General features: G+C 38.1%; 1 protein-coding gene across 1 annotated transcript in view; it reads right to left on the bottom strand.

Annotated features, from left to right (window-relative positions):
* Positions 1 to 26,514, bottom strand: part of LOC149299049 (disintegrin and metalloproteinase domain-containing protein 12-like) — a 153,418-nt gene that overhangs the window by 40,929 nt on the left and 85,975 nt on the right. Inside the window, exons 5-11 of the mRNA XM_089486842.1 lie at positions 22,774 to 22,850; positions 19,098 to 19,278; positions 15,796 to 15,861; positions 12,574 to 12,645; positions 10,663 to 10,832; positions 7,643 to 7,727; positions 4,465 to 4,610 (exon numbers count right to left, since the gene is read on the bottom strand). Of these exons, the coding sequence (XP_089342968.1) occupies positions 4,465 to 4,610; positions 7,643 to 7,727; positions 10,663 to 10,832; positions 12,574 to 12,645; positions 15,796 to 15,861; positions 19,098 to 19,278; positions 22,774 to 22,850 (797 nt within the window). The remainder of the gene's footprint in view (positions 1 to 4,464; positions 4,611 to 7,642; positions 7,728 to 10,662; positions 10,833 to 12,573; positions 12,646 to 15,795; positions 15,862 to 19,097; positions 19,279 to 22,773; positions 22,851 to 26,514) is intronic.

The raw sequence follows: 26,514 nt of genomic DNA, 5'->3' as shown, positions 1-26,514 counted from the left end.
TTCTTGTGGACATCTTAAATTTGTATTTGACTACAACTCCTATCATCTCTGTTTGAAGAGGGGGCTTGGAGAAGCAATGTCTGACAACAGCGAGAACTCTTGCTACTCCATTTTTTGAATGCAAATATGAAACCATAACCTACACAATATTTACCTTCTCTATATTTATGTATATATTGCTTTGTTTGTGAAATAATAATGCAGATTTAATTGAATTTAACGGAATTATTAACCAAGAATTCATCTTTGATCTTTCAGTTACACTCTGTTGGGTCCTGTGCAATCTTTATTGCTATTAAACTGGTACGCATGATACTATAGTATTAGTTTTCTAACAGCTACATCATGTGTTGCAAAATATATGCATGCGCTATTTAATTACATGTGTGACTTATAGCTTACCCCTCAAAGATGTTGAAAAAAGCAAAAAATAATAAAAAAAATGAAAAAAAAGATTTTATGTGTGCAATACATCAGATGATTTCATCTAAAGGAGAGACCTGAGTGGTTCTGAAAGCTTAACTAACGTCACATCCTTTTCTATGTTGGCCCAATAAAAGGTATTGACTTTGAAGACTCCGGTATATCAATAAAATCTATCCTTATTGCCAGACCCTGCTTGACAGTTTGATTACAGAACACAATATAGATATTTGGTCAGTTTGTTGGGTTTAACACTATAGGTGCCACAGCTGGTTAGAAATAATATGTAAAGCTGCCAGCCTGGTACTGAAAGGGTGAATAGATTGGAACAGATATCACATAGCAGTGCTGATTCCAACAGAACGCATTGAACAATTCATGTATAATATATTCACCACAAAAAGAAATACAGTGAGTGGTCCTCTTCGAAAGATTTCCGAATTCACTTACTTTTTCCAAGTACCATTGATTAACCCTTTGAGTGCCAGTGGCACTGTTGTACGCAGTAATGCCTTTCCGAACGGGAGATGATCAAGCAGCACTGGGGTTAAAGACATAGAACAAAGCTCGGGCTTGAGGGTCATGCCTACTATGTCATTACCTTCACCCTTTATCATCATTGAATTTCCTGTCACTGGAACATAAAGAACTGTGACAGCTGGGCCAATATTAAAAAATGGAGCCGTATATTTTAAGATGGTGACACTTGATTTGATTTATAGCCTTGGTGACAGTGCCAAGAATGTTGTTTGGTCAAGTGTGCACCAAATTACATATTATTGAGTGATATGACTGTTAACGTAATTTGAAGCCTACTCAATATATCCCACTTAAGGAGTTTCTGAAAACGCTTTGACTGTTAATTATAGTATAATGGCACTTCTCTTGTTATGTGAGAGTTATATATGCTACAGGGAAATTAACTTAAATTCGTTTTTAAAGGGGCAGTAATGGCCAGAACCTGTTTAGTGAAATCAGTAAAGAGAAGGACAAGTTTACGGATAAGTGGTGGCGAGACTGGTACAACCAGTAATTTGCTCTGTCCAGAATTCTCCTCTCCTTACTTCCCATTTAACTGTTACTAAATCCGATAAGCCTCAATCAAAGCTGAGGAATTGTCTCAATAAATTCTTTTTTTGGGGGAAATATTAGGAATTTCTTTTTTTTAAGGCTAAATGTATTTAATTACTCACCTGGACACAACACAATACTACATATTTGACATGTTTGTCCTAACAGGACCCTCTTCTGTATCTGTACCAGTAAATTTCAGAAAAAGTGAAAACTTAAAATATGTTTTTATACAAAGTAAAGTTAGAGGGATGAAAGACTCACAGTAAAGATGATTTGTTTTAATATAATAAAAACAGAATCTGAGGGACATGGGTGGATGCTTGCAAAAACTTTACAGTGAAAGAAAATGAAAAATTAAAGGGATGTACGGTTCCCGACGCTTCGGGGCTCAATCACCTAGATCTCTAGCTCTACCACACAGTGTGTGTATATAAATACAGCTCATGATGGGTATTACACTTATGCATGACGTTTGGCCCCTGACCACAATGTTGAGTTGGTCAATGGTGATGGGAAGCGTGTCCCAACACTCCCACTAACCTGCCCTAATTCAAAAGCATTTCTTATCGGCATATACATATTCCCATCTGTGTTAGAAAATATCGCTTTATATGCGAGGTATAGTCCTAAAACTGGTGAACTAAAACAATGTGGATGAACACAGGGATGAGATATAGTTAAACCCCTATAGACACTTCCTAATCCAGAAAACGCCCATTGAATATAACATTTTATGCTACTGTTACAAATAGTTTATCTTAAACAGAATATCTAGATTATGAAGTTGTCTCTAACACAAAAGTCTGCAATACCTATCACAGAAAGAACTCATCTCATCAGCTAAGAGCCATCGGCCCACATAGCCTGCTGTATGACCCCAAGCCAAACTTGGTCCTTGACCTTACCTCATATTCAGGCTAGTCTTATGCTATGTTACTATATGTTACTATATGTTACTATAATAATGTCTTGTTCTGGAAGGGCATTCCACTTCCACCTCCTTCACAGTGAGGAAATTCTTAAATTACATCTAAGCCTCTGATGCTCTAAATTTAAATGATGTCCTCCTATTCTAGCATTCTGGGGCTTTGGGATACTTCTTTTAAACAAGCAGAAAATCTCACGACCTCCAAATAATATCTGCCTGAAAATGTAGTTCTAACACATATCATACACAACTGCAAATTATACTCAAACCGTTACAGTATCTTCCTATCATAGGCTCTCTTTGCTTATTTCTCCAGCTATCCATGTTGGATCTGTTGCATTATAGTTAGATAACATATAGATCACCATGTTCCATAACCTTTGGTCAGGTGTGCTTACAATCTGTACAACAAACGCATTTATCTAGCGCTAGGCTATGTCAAGAACGCCATACACACATTATGAAATAGATCATACTGCTGGCACACAAGTTATTTTGACATGAACGTTATTCTTCACATACTTGAAAGGAAAGTGCAAGCAAATGGAGACTCTTAGGTATTATCTTTTGTTAAAGATCTTTCTCCTATTTCTCTGAAAACCGTACGTCGTATAACCTGCATTACAGTTCACCGCGATGATTTGTCTTGCTCACATATCATTTTCTGCTCCTGATCTATCTCAACTTATTTGGAATGGCAGATAAGATTTGTAGGGAAATGTGTTATCGCATTTCCATCAAACAGCAAATAGATGGGTATTCTTCAAAATTACAGCCTTTGTGACAGGTGGTGGTATTGCTGTGCTTTTAACTATAATACTATTGATTTCCAAAAAGAGTTTTTTTTTCTGCTTCATTTTTTTTTGCTTTGCAGCGAAGAAAAGTGAACCAAAATGTTATCTTAAATGGGTTCTGTAGATCTTCACAGATTATTTTATGTGGTACATCTAATGACCTTCAAACATCTTTCTATCCAACAGGCTGCAGCTAGAATCCTTAATGCTACTTGCGCTGTTGCATTCCTAATGCCATCTGTACATCGGCAAGTGCAGAAACGCTCCATAACATCAACTGATGTGTTCATGGCATGATTTCTTTGTAAATTGAATTGTTGAAGAATGTGGTTGCTGCTTAGCGGCATATTTACTAAAAGTCGGCAGCCACTTTTACTTGCATTGATTAAAATAAAACAAAGTAATGTTCGATTGTTGTATATATGATGTAATCGCCTGTGTTGCAAGATAAAATGATATTTTTTTTATTAAACATTTGAAAATGGCAGTAAATGTAAATGCAAATGTCAGATGATGAACTAGCTTTGTAAACCATTTTTTGGAATCTCTTATCCTCCAATTTTAGAGGAAGCATTTATGTTGTTTGTAAAGTTTATGAATAAAAAGATCAACAGAAAGGTTGTTGTATTGTTCTTGAATATACTTTTGTATGGTACTCCTGGTTTTACCTGGAGTTTCTGGATGACGCATTGCTTCTCTGGGTCTCCGGGTCGGTTCCTCCATTCTCCTGGCAGGAGAGCGACAGACATGGAAGGTCTTGCCCACTCCTCACCCCGTTTCCAGCTAACGAACCCTAGCCTTAACCCTACACAGCTCCAGATACCCTACCCTAGGTCCACTTTGTACCTCTATTGTACAGCGATAAGTAATATGCTAACATGTTATAAACATGTTGGAAATAGAAATGGACTCAGAAAATGTGTGATAAGCATGCATTGTTTATCCAGTTAGATTTATTGCTGGTGGGAATGCCGATAGATGCCGCATTTCTAACAGCTCACGGTGTCGTTATCAATGAAGATGCATGCAAAGTCTTAAAACATGTAGCGGCAAAGTCGCGTATGTTTATTTTAGTGATTCTTCTTGGGCGTTTATCAACATGTCCTCTTTGATATAAACCTAAGGGGGAAGCCATATACATACAAAATTGCCCCTTGTTGGCCATCTGCATTTGTTTTTAGTGATATACAAAAAGTTTATTTTGTTATTTTAGTAGCATGAAAATATGATCTCATTTTAACTCACGCTGTAGATGGTGTCATGATGCAGCCTCCTCTATCAGATCCTTTGCAGTTGCAACCTCTTTCCAGGGTATCATGATTCATCCCAAAATTGTGGCCAAGTTCATGCGCAAGTGTTACGGCTGCTCCAAGAGGATTGTCAGAATGGTCCTGCAAAACAGCAAAATGATACTCAGTTTGTATAAGAATTATTTGTTTTCATGTCATTGTTATTTAGTAACGTGAGTGAAGCCCCAAATTAACTGACCACACCATTTCAAGATCATCCAGAACTATTTCACCATAGGCCATTTATCGTGAAATCCATGGTTTCTATGGTTAGTGGCTTTTTGTTATACTAGCATCTTCGGAAAATGTTACTTGTTTGCTCCTGAAAATAGATTTTTTTTAATAGGATTGTGACAAAGCACAATGTAAAGAATAAATAGTAAAAATCAAGAGCAGTGTGCTTTGTCTTGATGTGTCCTTAACATTCCATGTTCTGTCAGCTCATACCTTTCAGCAGAACCATCATTGGTAATATCTTACAATCAACACAAAGCAATCTTTTCTTTAAAGTGGAGAAATAGATTTTTGATGGCTTCTCTAGAAAATATCACCTTCATTTCACACACAAACACCACACAGACTTTTGGACCTTTCTGCCCCAATAATGTGAAGGTGGTCAACAATTCTTAATGGACACTATCGTGCATTTCCAGAAGGGTGCGAGAAGATGGTGAAAGGGGCATAAACTTGTTCCCGCTTACGGATTCTCAGTTTAATTTATCGTACGACAGGAATGCGCACATCTGTTTCCCTCATCAGGATAGCAAAACCACTAAGCTCAATTATTGCTTCAATTAGAGATCTTATAAAGGAAATTACATGGAATCATAGCACCATATATTTTAGCAGCCTTTCCCATTTTAATAAGCATACTTGATTGTTTTAGGTCTCTGTGGAATTCCCATGCATTATTGCATTAAGAAAGGGTTTAGCTTAAGCACATGTAATTAAAGTTCTGTAAAATTAAAATGGATTTGATACCTGTACTATAAGTTCTATTTTTAAGGAACTGAACCGCCTCACGATGACAAATCCTACAAGAGCTTGTGTATATGTGTCAACATACTAAGATTTGGATACTTGCAATGTGGTTTTAAAAGTGAATATTTTTGCCTTTTTATATACTTTACTGTGGCATTTTTGTAGTAGCTTGGAAGGACACTAAATTAAATAACTTAATTAATTCTAAGGAGGGCAAAAGCTTTGGAGGCCCTAAACATCCTTAGGAGCCCATATAAAGCTGCCCATTTCCCCATTAATAGTCTTTCAATAACCTGGAAGAGCCTCATGTTTTAGAGTGTGATTAGCGACTAAGAACCTCCAGGGTAAGGTAAAGGTCTCTCCCTCTAGCCTTCATGTCCCTCATTACTTTTGGCTTGGCTTAATTATAAGCAAACCACCATATATGATTAACATGATTAAGAAAATGTAATTGATACATAGACACATGCTGAAGGTTTCAACTTTGTGGGAACAGTTTGGGGAAGACCCATTTCTATTCCAGCATGACTGCGCCCCAGTGCACAAAACAAGGTCCACAAAGACATGGTTGGATGAGTTTGATGTGACCGGCCGCACAGAGCCCTGACCTCAACCCCATCGAATACCTTTGGGATAAACTGGAACGGAGATTGCGAGCCAGGCCTTCTCACCCAACATCCGTGCCTGACCTCACAAATGCTCTACTGGATGAATGGGCAAAAATTCCCACAAAAACACTGCAAAATCATGTGGACAAGCTTCCCAGAAGAGGGGAAGATGTTATAGCTGCAAAGGGGGGACCAACTTCATATTAATGTCTATGTATTTAGAATGTGATGTCATCAAAGTTCCTGTTGGCATAATGGTCAGGTGTCCCAATACTTTTGGCCATATAGTGTATAACAAAAAAACCGTAGTCCCTAAGAACTGATGAATTATAGATGTTTTCTAACCACCCACTTAGCAGTAGAATTTGTATGCAATGTTTCAGATGGTAAACGCTCTAAGCAATATGGTATACAAGCCAAGAAATTTTATAGTGAGTGGATAAGACAGAACGCAAGATCCAGTTCAGTGTTTCAATATTTATGTTCACTGAAACGTTAAGATTAAAATTAATTTACAACAGCATGTACTTATTCAAATAGGAAGTGAAATGGGCACAGTAGCACAAATGGTTCTCAAAAATAGACAACTCTAATTATAGGAATCTGTGGAAGTCAATTTTGCATGAAAGTCTCTAACCACAAGTGCTTGTTAATGAGAGAGAGTTATGGTATCCCTATTTCTGCCTCTTTATTTAATTTTTTTAAGATTACACATCACAACTCTTATTTTAGTAAATGCTCTTTAAAGCAAATCTGTCACCAAGAATAATCTAGACTTTAATGTAGCATGTGCACTGTAATAAGTAGGGGTAACATTATAATATAACAAAATAAATTCTTGTTTTGTGAAACTGAGTTTCTTGGTGGGCACTCCTTTAACCCTTTGTATTTCACCAGTTAGACTCCAGAATGCTGACATTTATATTTTTCTCATTACAAAAGACTCGTAACACATATACTTTTTTTATTATAAATTTCTTTAAAGCTGCTATATGAAAATACCTGGGAACCCTCTGAGTTTGACCCGGAGTCTCCAGGCCAGTTTCTGCTTTCTCAGGGCAGGAGAATGGTCTTTGGCCACACCCACACCCGGCCACATTCCACATACTCTCCACCCACTCTCCACTTCACCAATGAGCTGGTAATCCAGTAAACTGAGATAGGGAAACTAGTATGTATACCTGGGAACATCCAGGCTCCAGCTATCCTGAGCTATCGCTGACGTAGGTGGGTGGTTCAGTGGAGATCTCGGGCTGATGCCCGTGGACCATCCTGTTGACGTTGCATGCGGCAACACACAGACACACATGCTAACATTCCCACAGACACATTTTCACACACTGACATACCAACACTAACACACCTAGACATATACTAACAGACAGGCAGACACACACTAACATACCCAGACAGACACACATACCTACCCAGACACACATACCTACCCAGGCACACATACTTACCCAGGCACACATACTTACCCAGGCACACACAAGTAACTCACTCACCCTGTGAAGCCTCCACCAAGTACCACCAACTACTTACCATAACAACACCACCTGATTTGTCTGCAGTGCACATGCTCATTATAGGAGCCATGCCAATAGTTGTACCTTGGAAATAAACCCCGCTGAAAAAAAGAGACCAAAAGAAATTGATTAATTTAACACAACTTGTATTTCCTGACATTCAGACGCTAACAACGCTATTTGCTACTGGCTGTGCTGCGGAGAAAAGATTTCATTATTCACACTGAAACTCTTGAAATGGAAAGACATCTCATTTTCTCAAACTCCCATTAGTATTTCACTGTCGCTGTATCCATTTGAATATTTTTCATAGCAGTTATGAAACTACTGAAGCACAATCAGTGACAGTGACTAATGCCAAGCATGGAATTTTGGCCGACAATGCATCTTTGTTGCAAAGTTAAAGGGGAACTTTACTTAAAAAGTACCTAAAGTCACCTTGGCCTGAATATATATATATATATATATATATATATATATATATATATATATACTTTCCATGTCCACTAAGGGAAGGAGTTTGGGAGAACCCAGTGGTGGATTTTTCCGAGGAAAATATTAAAAAAATAAATTTTAAGTACCTGTAGTTTCTCGTACAAATTAAGCTTGAGCTGTCATTGTGGCCTTTGCCCTGTTGCAAAGGCCAGCATGGGTAGTACCAGTGTTAAAAATGACAAATGTATCCTCTGCAAGATATCCAATGATTGTTCTTAATGGCATTAGGTGCTGCTCTACATGTTCCACGGTACAGGTTCCAAAAGGTCATAATGTGTTTCTAAATCAAAGTAGGATAACGCAGATGCAGACAACTAGCTCTGAACAGCTACTGCTGCGTATCTATGATGTTGTAATATGGTATTAAAATCTCCCGTCGAAGGTGTGTTTGACATCTGTCTGTTCTCTGAATAATGAGGACTGGTTACTTCAACCAGCAGCATGAGCCATGGACTAAAAAATGACTTTCCTTATATTATGTTTAAAATGTAACTCCTAATTTATCTCATTCTCATAGACAGGTGTTGGACAGGTGTTATATTAGTCTGCAAATAAATGGGCCATTACCAGGGGTACCAAGTCAAATTCCAGATTCAGAATTTTGAGATTTTTCTTAGTAATATACAGGCCACTACCTAGTCTTGTAAATCTGTGCAGTCTTTGTAATTTAGTCTATACAATATCCTGTTTCCAGGCATTCTTTATAAAATTAAAGATTTTTTCCTGCTTATTATCCTATGTTCCTAATACTTTTGTTTCAATCAATTTATTGAGTTTTCCTCCTTTTGTTCCCTAATCACCTTCAACTTTCATTCATTCAGAGCACAGAATTCTGACTTTGTCACTTGTGTTCTTTAACAAGATCTCCATTACCCTCTTAGTCCTTTGGGGGACTTGTCAGTTGAGTCACGGTCCATTTACTGTACGGTCTCTACCCAGAGCTAACCTCATGCTGCTTGTACTGCCCGCAGATTAGAGCCTCCCTTTATTACTAGACATTGATGATATGAATGGATATATTATTCACATAATCAATGCAAATAAAAAAGTTACACTTTGTTCGGAAATTAGTGCAATGAAATATCGATTGGGCAGACAGTATTGATCCATTAGTTCTATGTGTATCTAAGCAAACTGCCACCGCTTTTTTCACCTAGGAAGATTTGGATCTATAACATAATTGACTTGTGGTCTGCTGAGAAAAGGGCTTGCAATCTGCAATGTATAGCCTGAAGCTACTAAGCCAAAGTAGTTGATGACTAGCTAGAACACAAAATGTGTTAATGTTCCTGCCCCGAAAGATATACAATATTCCTGATTAATCTTATTTGTATTTGTCCATTGATCATATATTTCAGAAGAAGTCTTCGGTAGGTTTAACAAGCAGCTAGCAAAAAGAGAGAGTTCTGTAAGAAAAAACCCCAATTTTCTTGGCAATGTTCCTCTCTTTTTAGCGAGGGGACAATAAGAAAGAGTCCTAGCAGGGGGTTATGTAATTAAGACTCCTGCCTGCACAAGTAGGTCAACTAATGGCTAAAAAAGCAATAATATGTTATTCGAAATGAGTATCTTTTTAGTATCAAAGAGATAACTAAAGATGTAATTTGCACAGAATATTCAAATGCCTCCTGCTTACTAGGCAAGGGAATTGGTGTTCAGGGAGTTATTAATACAGGTGTGTGTTTGGGACTGCCAGGTACTGTAGCAGTCAAGGATTCAGGGTGGACCACTAGATGATTTTTAATTAAACGCGGAAGCTAAAAGAACCTGCAAGCTGGAGTCCATACCAACAAAAAAGGAATATCCAGCAGACTTCACTTAGACAACAATTCTATAGACCAAATGGAGCCATTAATCAAAGTGACATAACGACCGAAGAAAAGGAATTTATATCCATGTACTTTCTTGTACCAGTAGTCAGGGTTAGACCTAGAGCCGGGTAAGATGTATATTATAGACCCTTGGTTTATAAAGATAACCAGTTGGTGATTAATGTCATTTGCTGCTGTGACGCTGAGTGACAATAGACTCACTAGCCAGCGAATGAGTCTAAGAACTGTGATGACTTATGAATGAACGTTAAAGCCGATTAACCAATCATGCGTACTACAAATTTACATCCCATTGATTTGTCCACCTCTTCAGTACCAACCAGATTATTGAGAAATATAAATGATCTTGATCGATGATTTTTTCTACCCGAATTACTCTGTTATTAGCTAGAACTACGTTACCAATTACTATGTTTGAACTAAATGAATACTAGCTCTTGTTAAGAAGTTCTCGTACTGCAAAAATGAGGATTCCAGGTTTGACAAAAAAGTTTCTTAACAGATAAAAGAAAGTGGTTTCTCCGACAGTAAAGTGGGGCGGACTAACCAGTTTCACACCAGCCTGGCTGCTCCTGAAACCACACTTTGCTTTATATTAGGTCCTTGGATAGAAAGTAACAGATTCAACTGACAGACAAGGCGTTGAACTTTGTAACCAGGCTCCTTATTCACAGAAAAAAAAACCAGATAAAAGACCGGGAGAGCGAACCTTACTAGCTGTGCATTATCATGGGGCTTCTGAGGTAGTAAATGTAGTTTCCTCCAATCCAAGAATTCGTGAAGACTCGTAAAAGGATCTTGCGTTATTGCACACTTATCTGTGTCACTCCATATCTCCACTCCGACCAAAGCTACCCGAATATCCAATGGCCTGAAAAACTTAGTAGAAAAGAGATCGCACCTATAATTATTCTTCTTTATTGTTTTATATAGCTCCATCATATTCTGTAGCGCTGTACAATGGGTAGACAGGACATAACAAGTAGTATGTAACATAACAATATGCCTTATAGAAACAACAGTTGAGGAGGGCCCTGCTCAAAGGAGTTTACAATCTATAATAATAATCTGCTGGGGTCCATTACATTTCATTTAGAGAAATATAGATATACATACATGCATAATGTAAATTATTTATTTCATGCAGGCAAACAACCCGCACAGCTATTGTTCACAATTCTTAAATGTAGTAAACATCTCCATATTATTCTATTAAAATAAACATTGTTGTATTTAGAAAAGCATCCAAATTAGATTTCACAAATACTATGTTTTATTCTCTCTACTTTCCGGCAATGTTTTTATTCCACTAAAACAGACTTATCAGGTTAAAAAAATATATATTTATAGATAAAACAAATAAACAAAACCTCTAGTTTGTGGACAATGCAAGACAATACATCATTTATGAATATTTGTGACAAAATATTCTATTCCTGAGTAGGATTATACATTATAACCGACACATAAAAAAAGGTTGGTAGTCAATGTTCCATCTAATTTTTAGTTGGCGTGCGCAGAAAATGTATCTTGTGGAAAAAGTTTCACAGAGCAAAAAATTTGTGCGCACAATATCGGCACCGCATAAATTTTCAACGGTTTTTTTTGGGGGGGGGGAAACTGTTGTGCGCACAATTTTTGGACATATGCGCTCCTATGTGCGCGTGCACAAGCGCACAGCTTAGAGGGAACACTGTTGGTAGTGTTGGTGAGAAGGAGTGAGTCTAGTTTTCATGGGTTGGGCAAACCTGGCAGCAGATGTGTATGAAAAAGTAGTCAGGTGACCCTTGATATATCAGTTCCAAGTAGTAGTTCCAACTACCACGTGCCGCATACACCAACAGCAGAGTTAGAACTACCACGTGCCGCATACAGCAACAGCAGAGTCAGAACTACCACGTGCCGCATACACCAACAGCAGAGTCAGAACTACCACGTGCCGCATACACCAACAGCAGAGTCAGAACTACCACGTGCCGCATACACCAACAGCAGAGTCAGAACTACCACGTGCCGCATACACCAACAGCAGAGTCAGAACTACCACGTGCCGCATACACCAACAGCAGAGTCAGAACTACCACGTGCCGCATACACCAACAGCAGAGTCAGAACTACCACGTGCCGCATACACCAACAGCAGAGTCAGAACTACCACGTGCCGCATACACCAACAGCAGTCAGAACTACCACGTGCCGCATACACCAACAGCAGTCAGAATTACCACGTGCCGCATACACCAACAGCAGAGTCAGAACTACCACGTGCCGCATGCACCAACAGCAATCAGAACTACCACGTGCCGCATACAGCAACAGCTGTCAGAACTACCACGTGCCGCATACACCAACAGCAGAGTCAGAACTACCACGTGCCGCATACACCAACAGCAGAGTCAGAACTACCACGTGCCGCATACACCAACAGCAGAGTCAGAACTACCTCGTGCCGCATACACCAACAGCAGAGTCAGAACTACCTCGTGCCAGTCAAGTGCCGGTTAACTAAAATGTAAAATACGTTTTGCTGTATTAACAAAAAGGTTTGTAATATTATTTAAGTTAAATCTGACTACAATCTAATAATGGCTCATCAATGTAGTTTCCACTTACTACTTACCTTATCGACATAATTTGCCATTTCTATGAGTCTATGTTTAACTCTATCCACATCTTTGCCTTGTCTTTGAAACTGTAAATGAAATGAAAATGTTATTGTTTGTGCACATTTTACCATACATTTAATTCTGTTTCTACCATTTCAATATCAGATTTTATTGGCATACAGATCTCGGTATACATTTTTTACATATCCAAAGCTAAACATATGAGAATTATCATGGGAAGTGGATACACAAATTGTGCAGCATCACAACCATATTATAAGTGAACACTTATTTTCTAAAAGAGAAATTATTAAAATGAGAATTTATGTATAAAAAATCCCAAAAATACAATAAGAAGCTTACATATTTGTGACTTCATCAGTATCCACATGGAAATGGAGACAAAATTAAATAATGGTATATTCATGAAGATGAACTCCGGGGCCAAAGTGCAACATGTGGAGCAGCCCGCAGGAACATTCCACTTGCTGCTATGGTGATATGACCTAAGTATGGATCTACCAACATGGAAACCATCAGAGTATTTCTGTTGATGCTCCAGAGTTCTTTGACCTAGAATTGCCCTTTTTCAATACAACTCAGCGTTTCCACATTGCAATAATTAGACAAACTCTGCATACGCTCACCCTGCTTCTCGGTGTTAAAAGTACAGGCATATGATTACAGATAAATGGTTTATATGTATCATGCAGCTATTACGGCTGAGTATAATGACGTGTCTTCCTGGAGATGGACAAGCAAGACAATACTCATTGATCGGTACGTTTTATATTTAGTAGTCAATATTGGAGGTAAATTGGTGATGTCCAATTGGCTTAATTGATTTAACAAACATCATGTGAAATGCCTTCGGTCCTTAATTACTCTCTGGATGATATATGTAGGTAAATCGGCCATGAGACAGAAGTTACCAAGAGATGCCACCAAGTTCTTGTAAGTAAATACAACACGTCAACCTTTAGTATTTCTTGGACCTAACTGTAATTTAATTTGTAGGCAGCAAATATTATACTAGTTATATCTCATGGCGTTCATCCAGTACTTTAGATGATTAGAGTTTACAGACCTCAGTGGGAAGTGTAAGCTCTACAGACCAAATGCCTCGTTAGTCCTTGAGGAGCGGCATGAGGTCTCATGAAGGGAGAAGTCCCAGCAGTGATGGTCATAACTACAAAGCATTGTGAATCTAGCAAACTTCTGAACTGTTAAGCAAGAACAAAGGATATTATTATATTCTACCATAAAAAATGTTGTTTTCTGGCAGAGTCATGCAAGGTTAACAACCTGCTTTTTTTAAGGGATGACACTGCGAGGATAGCCGTTGAAGGGCGTCAGTATGTTTCCCTGGAGCACAACTACTTATTAATGGGGAACGGTTGCTCACACACACCTTTTAACATTACTAAATTAATGTAATAGTAAAACGTATGTATTTTGTTTGTTAATCATTTTGGAAATATTTAGTTTAAGTATGTGTCTCATAGAAGCAGAGATCTATGTTCCTGGGTGGCATAATCTGATCAATTTTCTCTCCCTTGTCCATGATCCTTGTCCTGATCCAATAAATCACAATCACCTGAATTTACATTATAATTTACATAAGGTGGTATTTTAATACATATATTTAATACATATATAAGGCTAGAGTCGGCAAAAACAAAAATAAAGAATGTCTTATTTGATTGGGAAAAAATACCGAAGACATGCAATGCAAGTGTTTTTATTTTATTTATGAGTCATTTCACAGGTGAGGAACTTTCACAGAACTTTAAGTCTAGTTACAGCATGCTTCCATCTTAATTAAGCCACAGAACCAACATGCACTTCCTCAAAGAGCATTCTTGCCCACGGCTTGACAGTCGAAGGAGCTTAATTCAGTAGATGAAAGCACACTGTGAAGTCACAGATAATGTTCTTATTAGAACTATTGTCTTCTCTGTAGAAGAAAATAAAATGTGAAGTATTCGCATTATGTTGGTTCACTTAGCGATACACAAAAGCTGTCTTCTCTAGTTGGGTTATGAGCCTACATTTTCCAGATTCATGTAATTTTATTAAACACTAATAGCCCTCCCCGGTTTAATTATAAAGAAACATATCCAGTTGTAAGTATAAGTAAGCATCACACACTCACTGAGTGGTCCACTACTTCAAAATAGCATCTAAACCCTTCCATGGGTTTTGCTACGCACTGGACACTCCAGCCATTATATGCACATTAATGTATATGATAGCTGAGTATCACCACTAAATTAACAGGGGTTCATCATAATCTACCCCAATGGGTATAATTAACCCCTTCCACGTGCATGCACATCGATTTCAATGGGAACACTTTGCAGTAATTGGCTGCTACAAGCCATATAGAAACATAGAAAATGACGGAAGATAAGAACTCTTCGGCCCATCTATTCTGCCCAACCTCTGAATCCTTTCCGTAGCCCCCGGGCTTATCCTATATCTAGCTCAGCCTTATGCCTATCCCATGCTTGCTTAAACATCTTCACTGTATTAACAGTAAAGTAATATTGACTGATTTAACCATTAAACCTTTGCCCCTCTAGCTTAAGACTATGTCCTCTTGTTGTGGTAGTATTTCTTATTTTAAATAAACTCTCTTCCTTTATCGTGTTTATTCCCTTCATGTATTTAAATGTTTCTATCATATCCCCCCTGTCACGTCTTTCTTCCAGGCTATATATGTTAAGTTCCTTTAACCTTTCCTGGTATGTTTTATCCTGCAAAATGTAGACAGCAGACCCTGTAAGTCTTTTTCTTTTCTGTGTTTTTATAGTAAAGAAGCATTTACATTTTCTGATATTCTTTCTAACTAGGTGGGGCTGTATGGGGCATTATACTATCTCCTTGAGAAATGTATTGATCACCCTTCTGACACAAACACTTAGGATAGTCCAATTCAAACTAAGTCCGATACCAGCCATGAAATATCAATAATATTCAATAATTAGAGAAAGGGCTCGACGTCTTCATTGCCATTGGGGTTTATTCGATAAACAGCCCTGGATTTCACTTTCTCACTACACTAGTCATTATGGAGGACAACCACAAGCACGTTACTCCAAGAATGGCTGAGCTGTTGCGTCTGCACCCTGACAATTTGCCCACTTTGGTAATATTGTTTCATATATTGGGAGGTGTCACATTTACTTTATATATTGTTCTGTATGAGGGTCTCACATTGTCTCATTTCTTACCTCACGATTATCAGCTACAATAACAAGTTCCACGTACTTGGTTATTTTCAAAGCGTCCCTTTTGTGCTGCCAAAACAGATTAAAGACATTTTTTATATGAGTGTTATAAGTCACAGCTGTTCATTTTCAGCCCTGAGACCGGATTTCCAAGTCATCATTCTCAGTTCACAATTTAGACTTTCAAATGTATTTTCTCAATTTAGCAGAACATTTTTAGGTAATAAGAAAAGAAAACGAATAGGAATCAGTATGCTTGCACAGGATGGCTGCCTTTTTTGTGTTTTATTTTTTTTTCTGGTTTCTGACATACTTTGCAGTTTTTTGGAAAAAATTTTAACTGCTTTGATTCTAGATTTCTGACTCTTCCCATCATAAATATATTTATGTATACTATTACAGTACTGAAGAAAAATACAGCAATTGCTGTGGGTTTTGAACAGAATCAGTTTAATACAGGCTGACGATATATTTTGTACATTTTTGCTGCTTAATTTATGGAAAATTAAATTAGTTTATTAAAAACTAACTAAAGCAAAGGAAGCCAGTGAGGCAGGTACCGTGGATTCTACTAGGAAAAATGCCAACAGATCATCACGTATGAAGCGCAAGATGTGATGAATTGGAAAATGTATCACAGGTGTTTCTGTAATGGAGCCAATGATATGAGGAAAAAAGGCAAAACTAGTGCAGAAGGTCTGGCATCATCTTTAAACCCCCCTATTAAACCTGCCAAACATTTTTCAGGTTATCAGGAGGAAAGAGTTCTTGGAGTGTCTATGGCACCGTTACTGCAGGGTGGCCATTTTTTAGATGGCAGTTTTTCGCACCTGGATACAAAGTGCTGTTGTTTCGTCAAAATTCAGACCCAGAAGAAGAAGCTGGGCCAGGTGGCCTTGCTTTTCACGGAGGAGGTCTGCAAACCAGAACTGAGTTGGCTAAAACACTTCCTCCTCTACCAGCCTAGGGTCATCCAAATCCTTCTGGGTGAGCAAGGCCCTTGTTTTGGCACCGTTAGTGTCATACCACTCTCTGGTTGCCCCACCTTAAATAAGAAGAATTATGACAGACAGATACATAGATACATAGACAGATAGACAGATAGATAGATAGATAGATGGTCAGTGGATAGATAAAAGCTGGAATATCCTCTTTTAATCTAAGATGATCTGAGAGCCCAAAAAACATACTTTTTGTATTATAGTTTGACAGCCTCTCTTTAACACGATCTAGAGGAATCACAGCACAGCGACTAATAATACACCCCTCATCTGAAACCTGTTATTATTATATAACTGCTGAAAAAAACTGCAGTGAGATAATAATGTATGTGTATCATGTAGCTCAGGGAGTCCCAGTACTGCTCCCTGCCAGCCTGCTCTAAGACCTATTGACATTTAATGGTCTCTTCGCCTTGTTGTCCTAGAATTCAGATGGATTCCAGCCAGCATTAAAAAGTTCACATCAGGCTAAACACAGAATGTAGACCGACGAGCTGCAGTCTGATAGATCTGTTTCAGACTTGTTGACACCTCCATGCTGGGGATACTAAATTATATACTTTGATACGCAGAAGATTGTGTGACAAAGAAGCTTGTTGTAAAGCTTTTGTTTGGTGATCTACACCCACATTGTGTCAGGGTATAAAAGCCCAAATTCTAGTCCCATCAGCTTCACTATATGGCCCAAATTATGTGGACACCCCTCCTAATTATTTAGTTCTAGAGTTTCAGTCGCACTTATTGCTAACTGGTGTATAAAATCAAGCACACAAGTTGCCATCTCCTAAGACAAACAGGGTCGTAATGAAGGGCTCAGTGAATTTAAATGTGGCACTGCCATAAGTCAGTTTGAGAAACTTCTGCCCTGCTAGATCTGCCTGTTCTGCTGTAAGGGCTATTTTTGTGAAGTGGAACTGTCTAGGAGTAACATCAGCTCAGCCATGAAGTAGAAGACTGCGCACACTCACAGAACGGAGCCGCAGAGGGCGGAAGTGCAAGGCACATACAAATCATTGTTCTCTGTAAAATCATTTCACATTCTGAGGGACTACCTCTGGAAGCAACATCAGCACAAGCTATCTGAGTCAGGAGCTTCATGAAAAGGGGTTCCCTGACTGAGCAGCTGCACACAAGCCAAAGATCACTACGCACAATGCCAAGCATGGGCTGGAGTGGATTCCGAGGCAGTGGAAATGTTTTCTCTATATCTTCAAATATGATGGATGAATATGGGTTTGGCAGATGTCAGGAGACCTACCAGAATGCATAGTATCCATTATAAAGTTTGGTGTAGGAAGGGTAATGGTCTGGGGCTGGGTTTCAAGGTTTGGGCCCCATAGTTCCAGTAAAGGGTAATTTTAATGCTACAAAGACATTTTAGGGAATTCTATGCTTCCTACCTTTTGGGAACAGTTTGGGGAAGGCCCTTTTCTATTCCACCATGACGGTGCCCCAGTACACAAAGCAAGGTCCATAAAGACATGCTTGGATGATTTTGATGCAGAGCCCTGACCTCAACTCCATGAAGCACCTTCGGGATGAACTGGAACAGAGATTCCAGTGCCAGGTGCTCTCGTCCAACATCAGTGCCTGACCTCACAAATGTTCTACTGGATGAATGGGCAAAAACTCCCACAGAAACTCACCAAAATCTTGTGGAAAGCCTTCCCAGAAGAGTGGAAGCCATTATAGCTACACAGGGTGACTAACTACATTAATGCCTTTGGTTTAGGAATGGGGTGTCCAAAAAAGCTCATATAGGTGTGATGGTCAGGTGTCCACATACTCTTGATCATATAGTGTATATTATAGACAAACAAAATCATGCTGACATTAATACTGATATTTTAAGACTATGCAGTGGAGTGCTGCATGAAAAGGTATGTAATCACTTTGTAGATTATGTTTCATTTACACACTGCCACCAGATTACAAGCACTATTAAACAAATCTAGAATTCATTCAATATCTAAAATGTGGACAGGGGAAGGTGAACACAAGTGCCACTAGAACACAGAAGTGATGGGACCAAAGAAACAGGGTCTCTCATATAATACAGTTCCCAGGAATATAATACCCTCATACAGCGAATAGAGATCTTTTGCTACACTTTAGACATTGAACATCATGTAATAGATGTACTTTAATATCAATGTTAAAGCTCTTATAATATTTAGAATAATACAAAGGGACAATTAATGCAGTACCAGCCACAGTTAATTAAGAAGTGTGTTTTAATATAAACATTTTTTTCTGAGATAAGAGTATTCATGGTTGGGAAAAGGTATATGTTTCATGGCTTACCCTTCTTAAATCTTGTGCATACTGTAAGGTGTCATTCAAAGATGTGCCTGAGAGGTTAAAATGTTGGCTACAGGATCCAGAAGCCAGTTTTAGATGTTCTGCTTTGTAAAAGAGGTGGCTGGTTGTAGAATTAGCCTGTGGCTCCAAAACATATGCTTGATTTTCAAGTGTAATTAATCCCCTGAAAATGAACAATGTGGTTACTGGTGTATTAATTTCAATATTTGTATGTTCAGGGTTTACAAACTGAAATATTTTTCATAAAATAATAGAGACCAAAAGCATACATACATCATCCAGTCCTAAGACTAAAGAATAAAAATTAAAACATCCAACTGTTGGAGGTTTGGAGAATTTGTTATTTGTTAAAAAAATACTCTAAGAAGTATCAGAAATGCCTGGATATGCCCTGAGCCTCTACCCTTTTGCTTAGATTGACTAGAAGGCCATGGCCAGTTGTCCACGGAAAGGCAACAAAGAAAGAAGATTTTTTGGAGCAGTGGATGAAGGAAGAACAGGAATATACAACATGAGCGACATGGAGACAGGGACATGGAAGCAGTTGACTGAGAAGATATGAAGATACTCTGAGAGAGCATGAGAGTGCGTGAATGAGAATGTGAGGGAACATGAGTGAGAATGTAAAATGGTGTAAGAGAGCATGGGAGTGAATGAGGTTGAGTGACAATGAATTTTGTTTTCCCAATGTAAAAATCCCTCCAATTTTTTTCTGAACTGAATGAGTAGGAAACAAAATTAATTGTCCTAAAATGAATGGAACAAAAACTAAATGAACAATTTGTGTAAATCGTTTTTGGTCCATTTGCACAAGTCATATACTTAAACTGTAAGGGAACAAAACCTGCAGCTCAGTAGATCTGAGGGGTGGCTGGCAGTGCTACCTGGGCACAGAACATAAATATCCATACCTGGTAGCTAGCTGGTAAGCCACTGGGGTAGTCGTTTGGCTTATGTGGGAGAATGGTGTTTGCCTATGCCTTCAAAATTAGCCGAAGATTTGTTTTAGAGACTGTAACCTACTGCTGCTTTAGTAAGTGAAGAAGTAGAATATTTAATTTTACCTAATTAATGTAATTTACAAACATAGTTTCTGCTGTTGATATACTGTACACATCATTGGCTGTAGAATGCTGTGATCTGCTAGTGAGTAAAAGGCCCCTCAGGGGAGGAAATAGGGAAATAGGTTTTCCGGTCCCAAAGAGGGATAGCAGTGACACATCCTTAAATTACTAGCCCTCCTGCTTCTGACCAGTCTTGTACATAGAAAGGAAGGGAGAGACTTCTGGGCCACCATATCCAGTAATCAGGATAATATTGTGGAAAGGATCACAACCAGCACATATCTAGATCATAGCCTCCTACCATAGAGACTAGAAAAGGGGTTTTAATTAAATTTCCTGTACTTGAAACACATGCTTTCCACCACACATGGGAAGCACCATGTGTCAGTATGTCAGCTCAAGCAAACAATATGTCAGTCATTGGCTATGATCATTTCCTGTACTGTTATAAACAGGAAACATATACTTAAAAAGTCACACATAAGCATAGCAATTAAATACAAAAATATGTTAAAGAATGCTTGCATTGCAACCTTTAAGTCGGTTCATACTAGGTCAGTGAAATAATATATGTATTCTTTAAATCACTTTGCAGCACTGCAACTATGTGTCCCATACTTACTTTGTAACTACTTTAATATGCACACTCCATAAGCAGAAGCTGCAGAACCATTAGTCCTAATTCTGTGCCACGTTTGGCTGTTGAAATCAATGCAGGTAGCTTTCTGTATTTGCATGCCCTTTGGCAAGCAGGAGATGTGTTTGGCCGAACATCTCCTACAAGCCTAAGAGCTGGGGACCAGTGGAAGAGGCAAATCAGGTGGAATTCTTCAGAATCCCTTAATGCTCTTACATGGGAGAGAAAACTATAAAAGGGACACTCGGCTACCATATGCATTAGAGGGCAAGTGAGGGCATGAGTGTCTCTTTGAAGACACAATACAGAAAATGTACCTGAAAGCAGACGCAAAGTCTTAAATGTGATGCTTTTTCTGTGTAAAACCAATTTATATCGGGCTTTCAATGTGTACCAAGGGCCTAGCTTGGTTAGTCATTAGTGCCCTCAACAGAGATTCAACAGAGAGATAGACAAACCTCTCAAAAAAATGTTGGATAAGACAATAAGTTGAGGATTTGGGTGGACAAAGGTACAGTTTCGTTGAGATGCGGGCATTAAGAGGTTGTCTGGAGGAAGAAGAAACAACCTAGATGAATGATTTCCTCTACCGGTATTCTTAAAATCCATACTAGCCTAAGCAGTTACCTAAAGCGAAAAATCCTACTTATATACTACTGATATACTGTCATGGTAATCCCTCGGTGCTCCCATGAATATTGTTTTACTTTTTCTATACTTTTAAGCAAAGGTTATTTCTGAACCAGTTCAATGTGTAATTTCTTCAGAAAGAAATATACATTTCCAATGGGTGGACGTCAAAAAGTCAGAATCTATGTATGGGTAATACATTCATCCATCTCTATTTGCGTTTTCTTGGGGTTTTTTTTAGCTGAGTAAACTGAAATAATATTAGATTAATGCAGATAATAATACTCAAGGTCTGCATTGTGCCAGATGTGCACACTGGGGAAAAAAATTGGAAAAAAAATCTGTTAAAAGCCATTTTCAATAGGTAAAGCAATAATGCCAATTTTTGATAATTACAGTGATTAAAACATTACTGTGAAAAATGCTGTGTTAATTAGAACATATTGAGAAGGTCATTGTTTGTTGAAGAATTGTATAATTAGGCCCCCAAAAAAATAAAGCACAAAATAAACACATTAACTAACCTTGAAGCATAAATTAGTTAATGTATTTGCTTGGCTTGTGTTTTCATCTTAACCCTTTGAGAGGTTTTGACTAAACCTGGTGAATAAGCTATGTGTATGTCTCTGAATTCATTATGCATTAGGGTGGACATTAGTAGTGACGTTCTCCTTGAAGAAGGTCTGGGATTGCTAAATCAGTGGGACAAAATTCAGGAGATCCTGGGTTCCAAAATTCTCAGGCAGTCATGATGTTGAGGACAACAACTCATTTCATGTTAACTCCCTAAAAAGATGGCTTTTAACTATTATACAGTAAGAATTTACTGGATTAAATATCCACTTCCGACCATACATTGTATCCTAAATATCACAGCAGAACCTCACCAATGTATTCCCACCCCAACAAATATACCATATTATTCCCAATAAAATAGAGAACCCTAAAGCATCTTAAAAACAAATATTGTGACACAGAATTAAAGTTTCATCATACCCCTCCAATCCTTTTAGCCCTTTTATTTGTAATTTGCTTGTTTTTCTGCTTAATCAGTCCTTGGTCTTGTCTTAGATTCAGGACAGATTTATGCCTATCCCATACATGTTTACATTTCCTTAAATATTAACCATTTGCTTAACATTTACTTAACTACCATCATCTCTGCAACGTAAACTTAGCTACTACTCCATAACGTTCTCATCTTTTTCCCGTTACCATTTTATTTACTCCTCATTGACGTTACGATGTCTCTAAATTCATTTGAGTAAAGGGAGTGATCTTGCTTTCTGTGTTGTGTGTCAGGGAGTGATGTGAACAAACCACTTACCTGAGGCCCATGCATGCGCTAAGACTAACATCCGAATCGTGGTATCCTTGCACTTTACCATGGTAATAGCAGCGTTCCTAATTAAACACAGAATAAGAAATCACATTAGCCCTTTTATGATTGGTGGCTTTTATACACACAACTTATGTATAAAATAAGTCTAGCTTCATGTGATATAGTCCTCTCTCCATTCCGAAAAAGATAATACACAACCAAGCTATAAGAATGCTTTGACGGTGTGCACATTGATGACAGAATACATTTTGTTTGAATTACAATTATTAGAATAACCCTCATTTTGTCAACCTCTGTTTTTATTAACCACCTACCTCAAAAAAGGACCTATCAAACGTCACCTAGAACATGTGTTGTCTACTTTGGTCACTTAACAGCTTGTTGCCATTGGCTGTTCGGACATAGAAGATCTCACTCATTACAGCCAACTGGTGTGAAAAACGTTATTCTGTTAAGATACTAAAAAAATATTTTTAACCTAAACCTAAAACCTAAGATTTTGCTAAACTAATTTGGGTTAGAAATCAGATAGCAAAAGAAGAGCCAAATCAGCAACTGTCTAGATGGGGAGAAACAACAACATGTGTGTTTGCCAACGATGTCTTTAGGATGCTGTCGGACGCTTCCTACAAATGTCCATCTGTGCTTTTGTTTGTGTTCTACTCACTGAAGGCTGCATCAAGGCTACACCTAATGGTTCCTGTTTGACAAGGATGAAATCCTGTCTCTACACATTTAATTCCGTCCCATTTCATCATTTCTATAGCTGGATTATTACCATTTCCTTTTCCCTGCTAGTTTCGGGATATAAATTAAATCCGAGAGATTTAAATTCCTTCTCGGGAAGAAAAGATGATAAATGGTATCTTACTTCAATGAATGACTTCAGCTTGTTATCAGCTGATTGCTTATGAAGTTTGATATTAAATAACTCCGTCTCCCTTCCTGGTTAAGCACATAATGCCTTTTAATTTTACACAAGCCTACCACCCAGCACCCCATTAGACTCTACATCTGCAATTACTTTATGCAAAGACCCAGAGTACAAAATGTATGGAAGTAAAACAAACAGATAGAAATTCTACACCACTGATTCATATACATAACACATGATGGGGATTTTAAAGGAAAATAAAAAGATTACAATGTTCACAGATAAGACTTGTGGCTGGAAATTATGCTCAGATGATCTTCATAGTGTATTATGGTTACCGATACTGTAAATCTGTTTGGGTTATTGGCAGGATCCATAATCTAATATTTTACAGGGTAAATCGTGCAATCGTATTTTTAATCAAAAGCAAATTTTTTTTATTTTATGAACAAAACCTTAAAAATACAGTTATACAGAAAAAGGAATGTCAAATATCGGCTTGCAGTAGTGAACCTTCTATAAAATGTCAGATGAACAGCAATAGAAAGCAGATGATTGTCTGGGAATCCAACATTGGTGACAGAAGTACACATGGCGCATGTAAAGTGCGGGTTAGGGAAACCAAGCTATTTTTATATGTAACAAATGAGATCATATTGACAGTATATTTTCTGATGGGCTCCATACTTGTGACAGTCTTTAAGGAGGGGCAAAGAATTAATATAGTCGGATAGTAAGTTGGATGGGCTGCCCACTGAAAGGGTTGGAAAGTTGACTAGCCACTCTTCCCATATTGAGTGGGGCCTTCATGTGGCATATTCATTGTGACTTGTAATCAAAGACTTCACAACACTAGATGATACATGTGCCTAAAGTGTTAAAACATATAAAATACATTAATATTATACCACCAAATATTTTTATTTTAAGGGCTCACGTTATATCTATCATAGAGCTCTTTATATTGTCCCTCCAGTAAAACTTTTTGATTGAATTCTATCATCCTGTATCTTAACCACCTTGGGAACCCCAAAAAGCATGTTTTGACAGCTATGATTCACACCAACGTAGCAAGTCAAGATCCGTTGAAGACTAGTCTGTAAATCCGTGATCTAGAAGCTTTTTTAAAGCAACAATATAAATGTTATATTTTGCAACGTGTGTTTGCACAGGTCTCCGGAGATGATCACACATACCGAACGTAGGCAGCATAACATATTTTTTGCAATCACCTAAAGTAGGTTTAATTTAAATAAAGAGCGACAGATCAGATTTTTAGAGCACTTCACTCTATTGCTGACTAATAAAAACCTGTCTCAGACTCTCTGTTGAGCTGTCATTAAATTTGGTAACTTCATCTAGAACAATTGTACCATACAGAATGAATTTCATTTTTGAAGAAAAAAACATAATAAGCTTCTTACTGAAATTTACTTGTAAGGGGGGAAAGGATGAGCTCTCTAACAGGTACATTGGAGAAAATGCTGCATTGGTCTGGTCTAAGTCCGCCTTATTGAGTTTGCAATTTTTTTTAGGATTCATCAGGTTTTGCTTAACCTTGAAACTGCCGTCCTAGTCAGAATACATTGCTGAATGCCGGCCCTTGCATGTTAACACGGGTTACATGTCATTTTTATAGCATCTATTTGGAAAGCTTAATGAAATACCGTATTTGCTCGATTATAAGACGACCCCCCAAATCTGAATATTAATTTATGAAAAAAAGAAAAAGCCTGAATATAAGGAAAAAAGTTTTACCAGTAAATGTTAATTCATGTAAACTATGTGAACTATTGTTTGTTAATAAAAGCTATGATTGAGAAAAATAATTTGTTTTTATTTCCTTTTTTTTCAACCTGCCCCCCTAGTTATGCACATCTGCCCCCTGGCTTGCCACTCTGCCCCAGAAATGCCTTATACCCCCTATATGCCACTGTGCCCCATGATATGCCTTTTAACCCTCTAAATGCCACTGTGCCCCATGATATGCCTTTTGACCCCCTATGTGCCACTCTGCCTCCAGAATTGCCTTATACCCCTATATGCCACTCTGGCATTTAGGGGGTTAAAAGGCATATTATGGGGCAAAGTGGCACATAGGGAGGTATAAGGCATTTCAGGAGGCAGAGTGGTATTAAGGGGGTTAAAAGGCATTTCACAGAGCACTCTACCTCCAGAAATGCCTTATGCGGGGCAGAAGCGCCGGTAAGTTGGGGGAGGGGGGGAGACAGGAGGATCCAGGTTAGAACATTTGCTCTATAAAAAACCTCGTCTTATAATCGAGCAAATACGGTACTTAATAATTATGTGTCTAGTATTGAAGGGGTTATACCCATTCATTCCAAAAGCTTTCCTTGAGATTATCGCTGACTAAACTAAAGGTTTAATGCATAGGCCTATAACTAAACTATAGTTGTCTGATCATACTACCCACACTCTTGGGCGCAAAATGGGGATCTATAACTGGGACGCTGAATAACTCAAGACATTCAAACCAAAGAAAGTCCTTCCACATGTTCCTTCTTCTGTCCGAGCTAAAATATACACGCATGATTGAACCGTGTCTAGTAAAATGCAGCTGTCAGGCACGTGCGCCACAAAGCTCTTTATTTATATTATCATTTCTGGAAAATGACTAAAAAGACATTGGCCACCCTTGAGTAAAGATGAGTGAATTACTTCTAAATTACTAAAACATCCCATTCCCTTAAGACCTATTATTATTTACAATACACGGTGGGGATCATTACAAAAAAAATGAGTGATTCTAGGATGTCCGTATCTTTTAGTATTCTTGTTTTCTCACATTCTGTTTTCTTCTCCTATATGCTTGTAACAGTTTCTAAAGCTCT

Source organism: Sceloporus occidentalis, unplaced genomic scaffold (assembly GCF_023333645.1).
Source record: "Sceloporus occidentalis isolate IW3139 unplaced genomic scaffold, rSceOcc1.0.p SCAF_30, whole genome shotgun sequence".
Classification (NCBI taxonomy): domain Eukaryota; kingdom Metazoa; phylum Chordata; class Lepidosauria; order Squamata; family Phrynosomatidae; genus Sceloporus; species Sceloporus occidentalis.
Note: the sequence above shows the minus strand (reverse complement) of the source record. Positions and strands in the feature narration are given on the sequence as shown.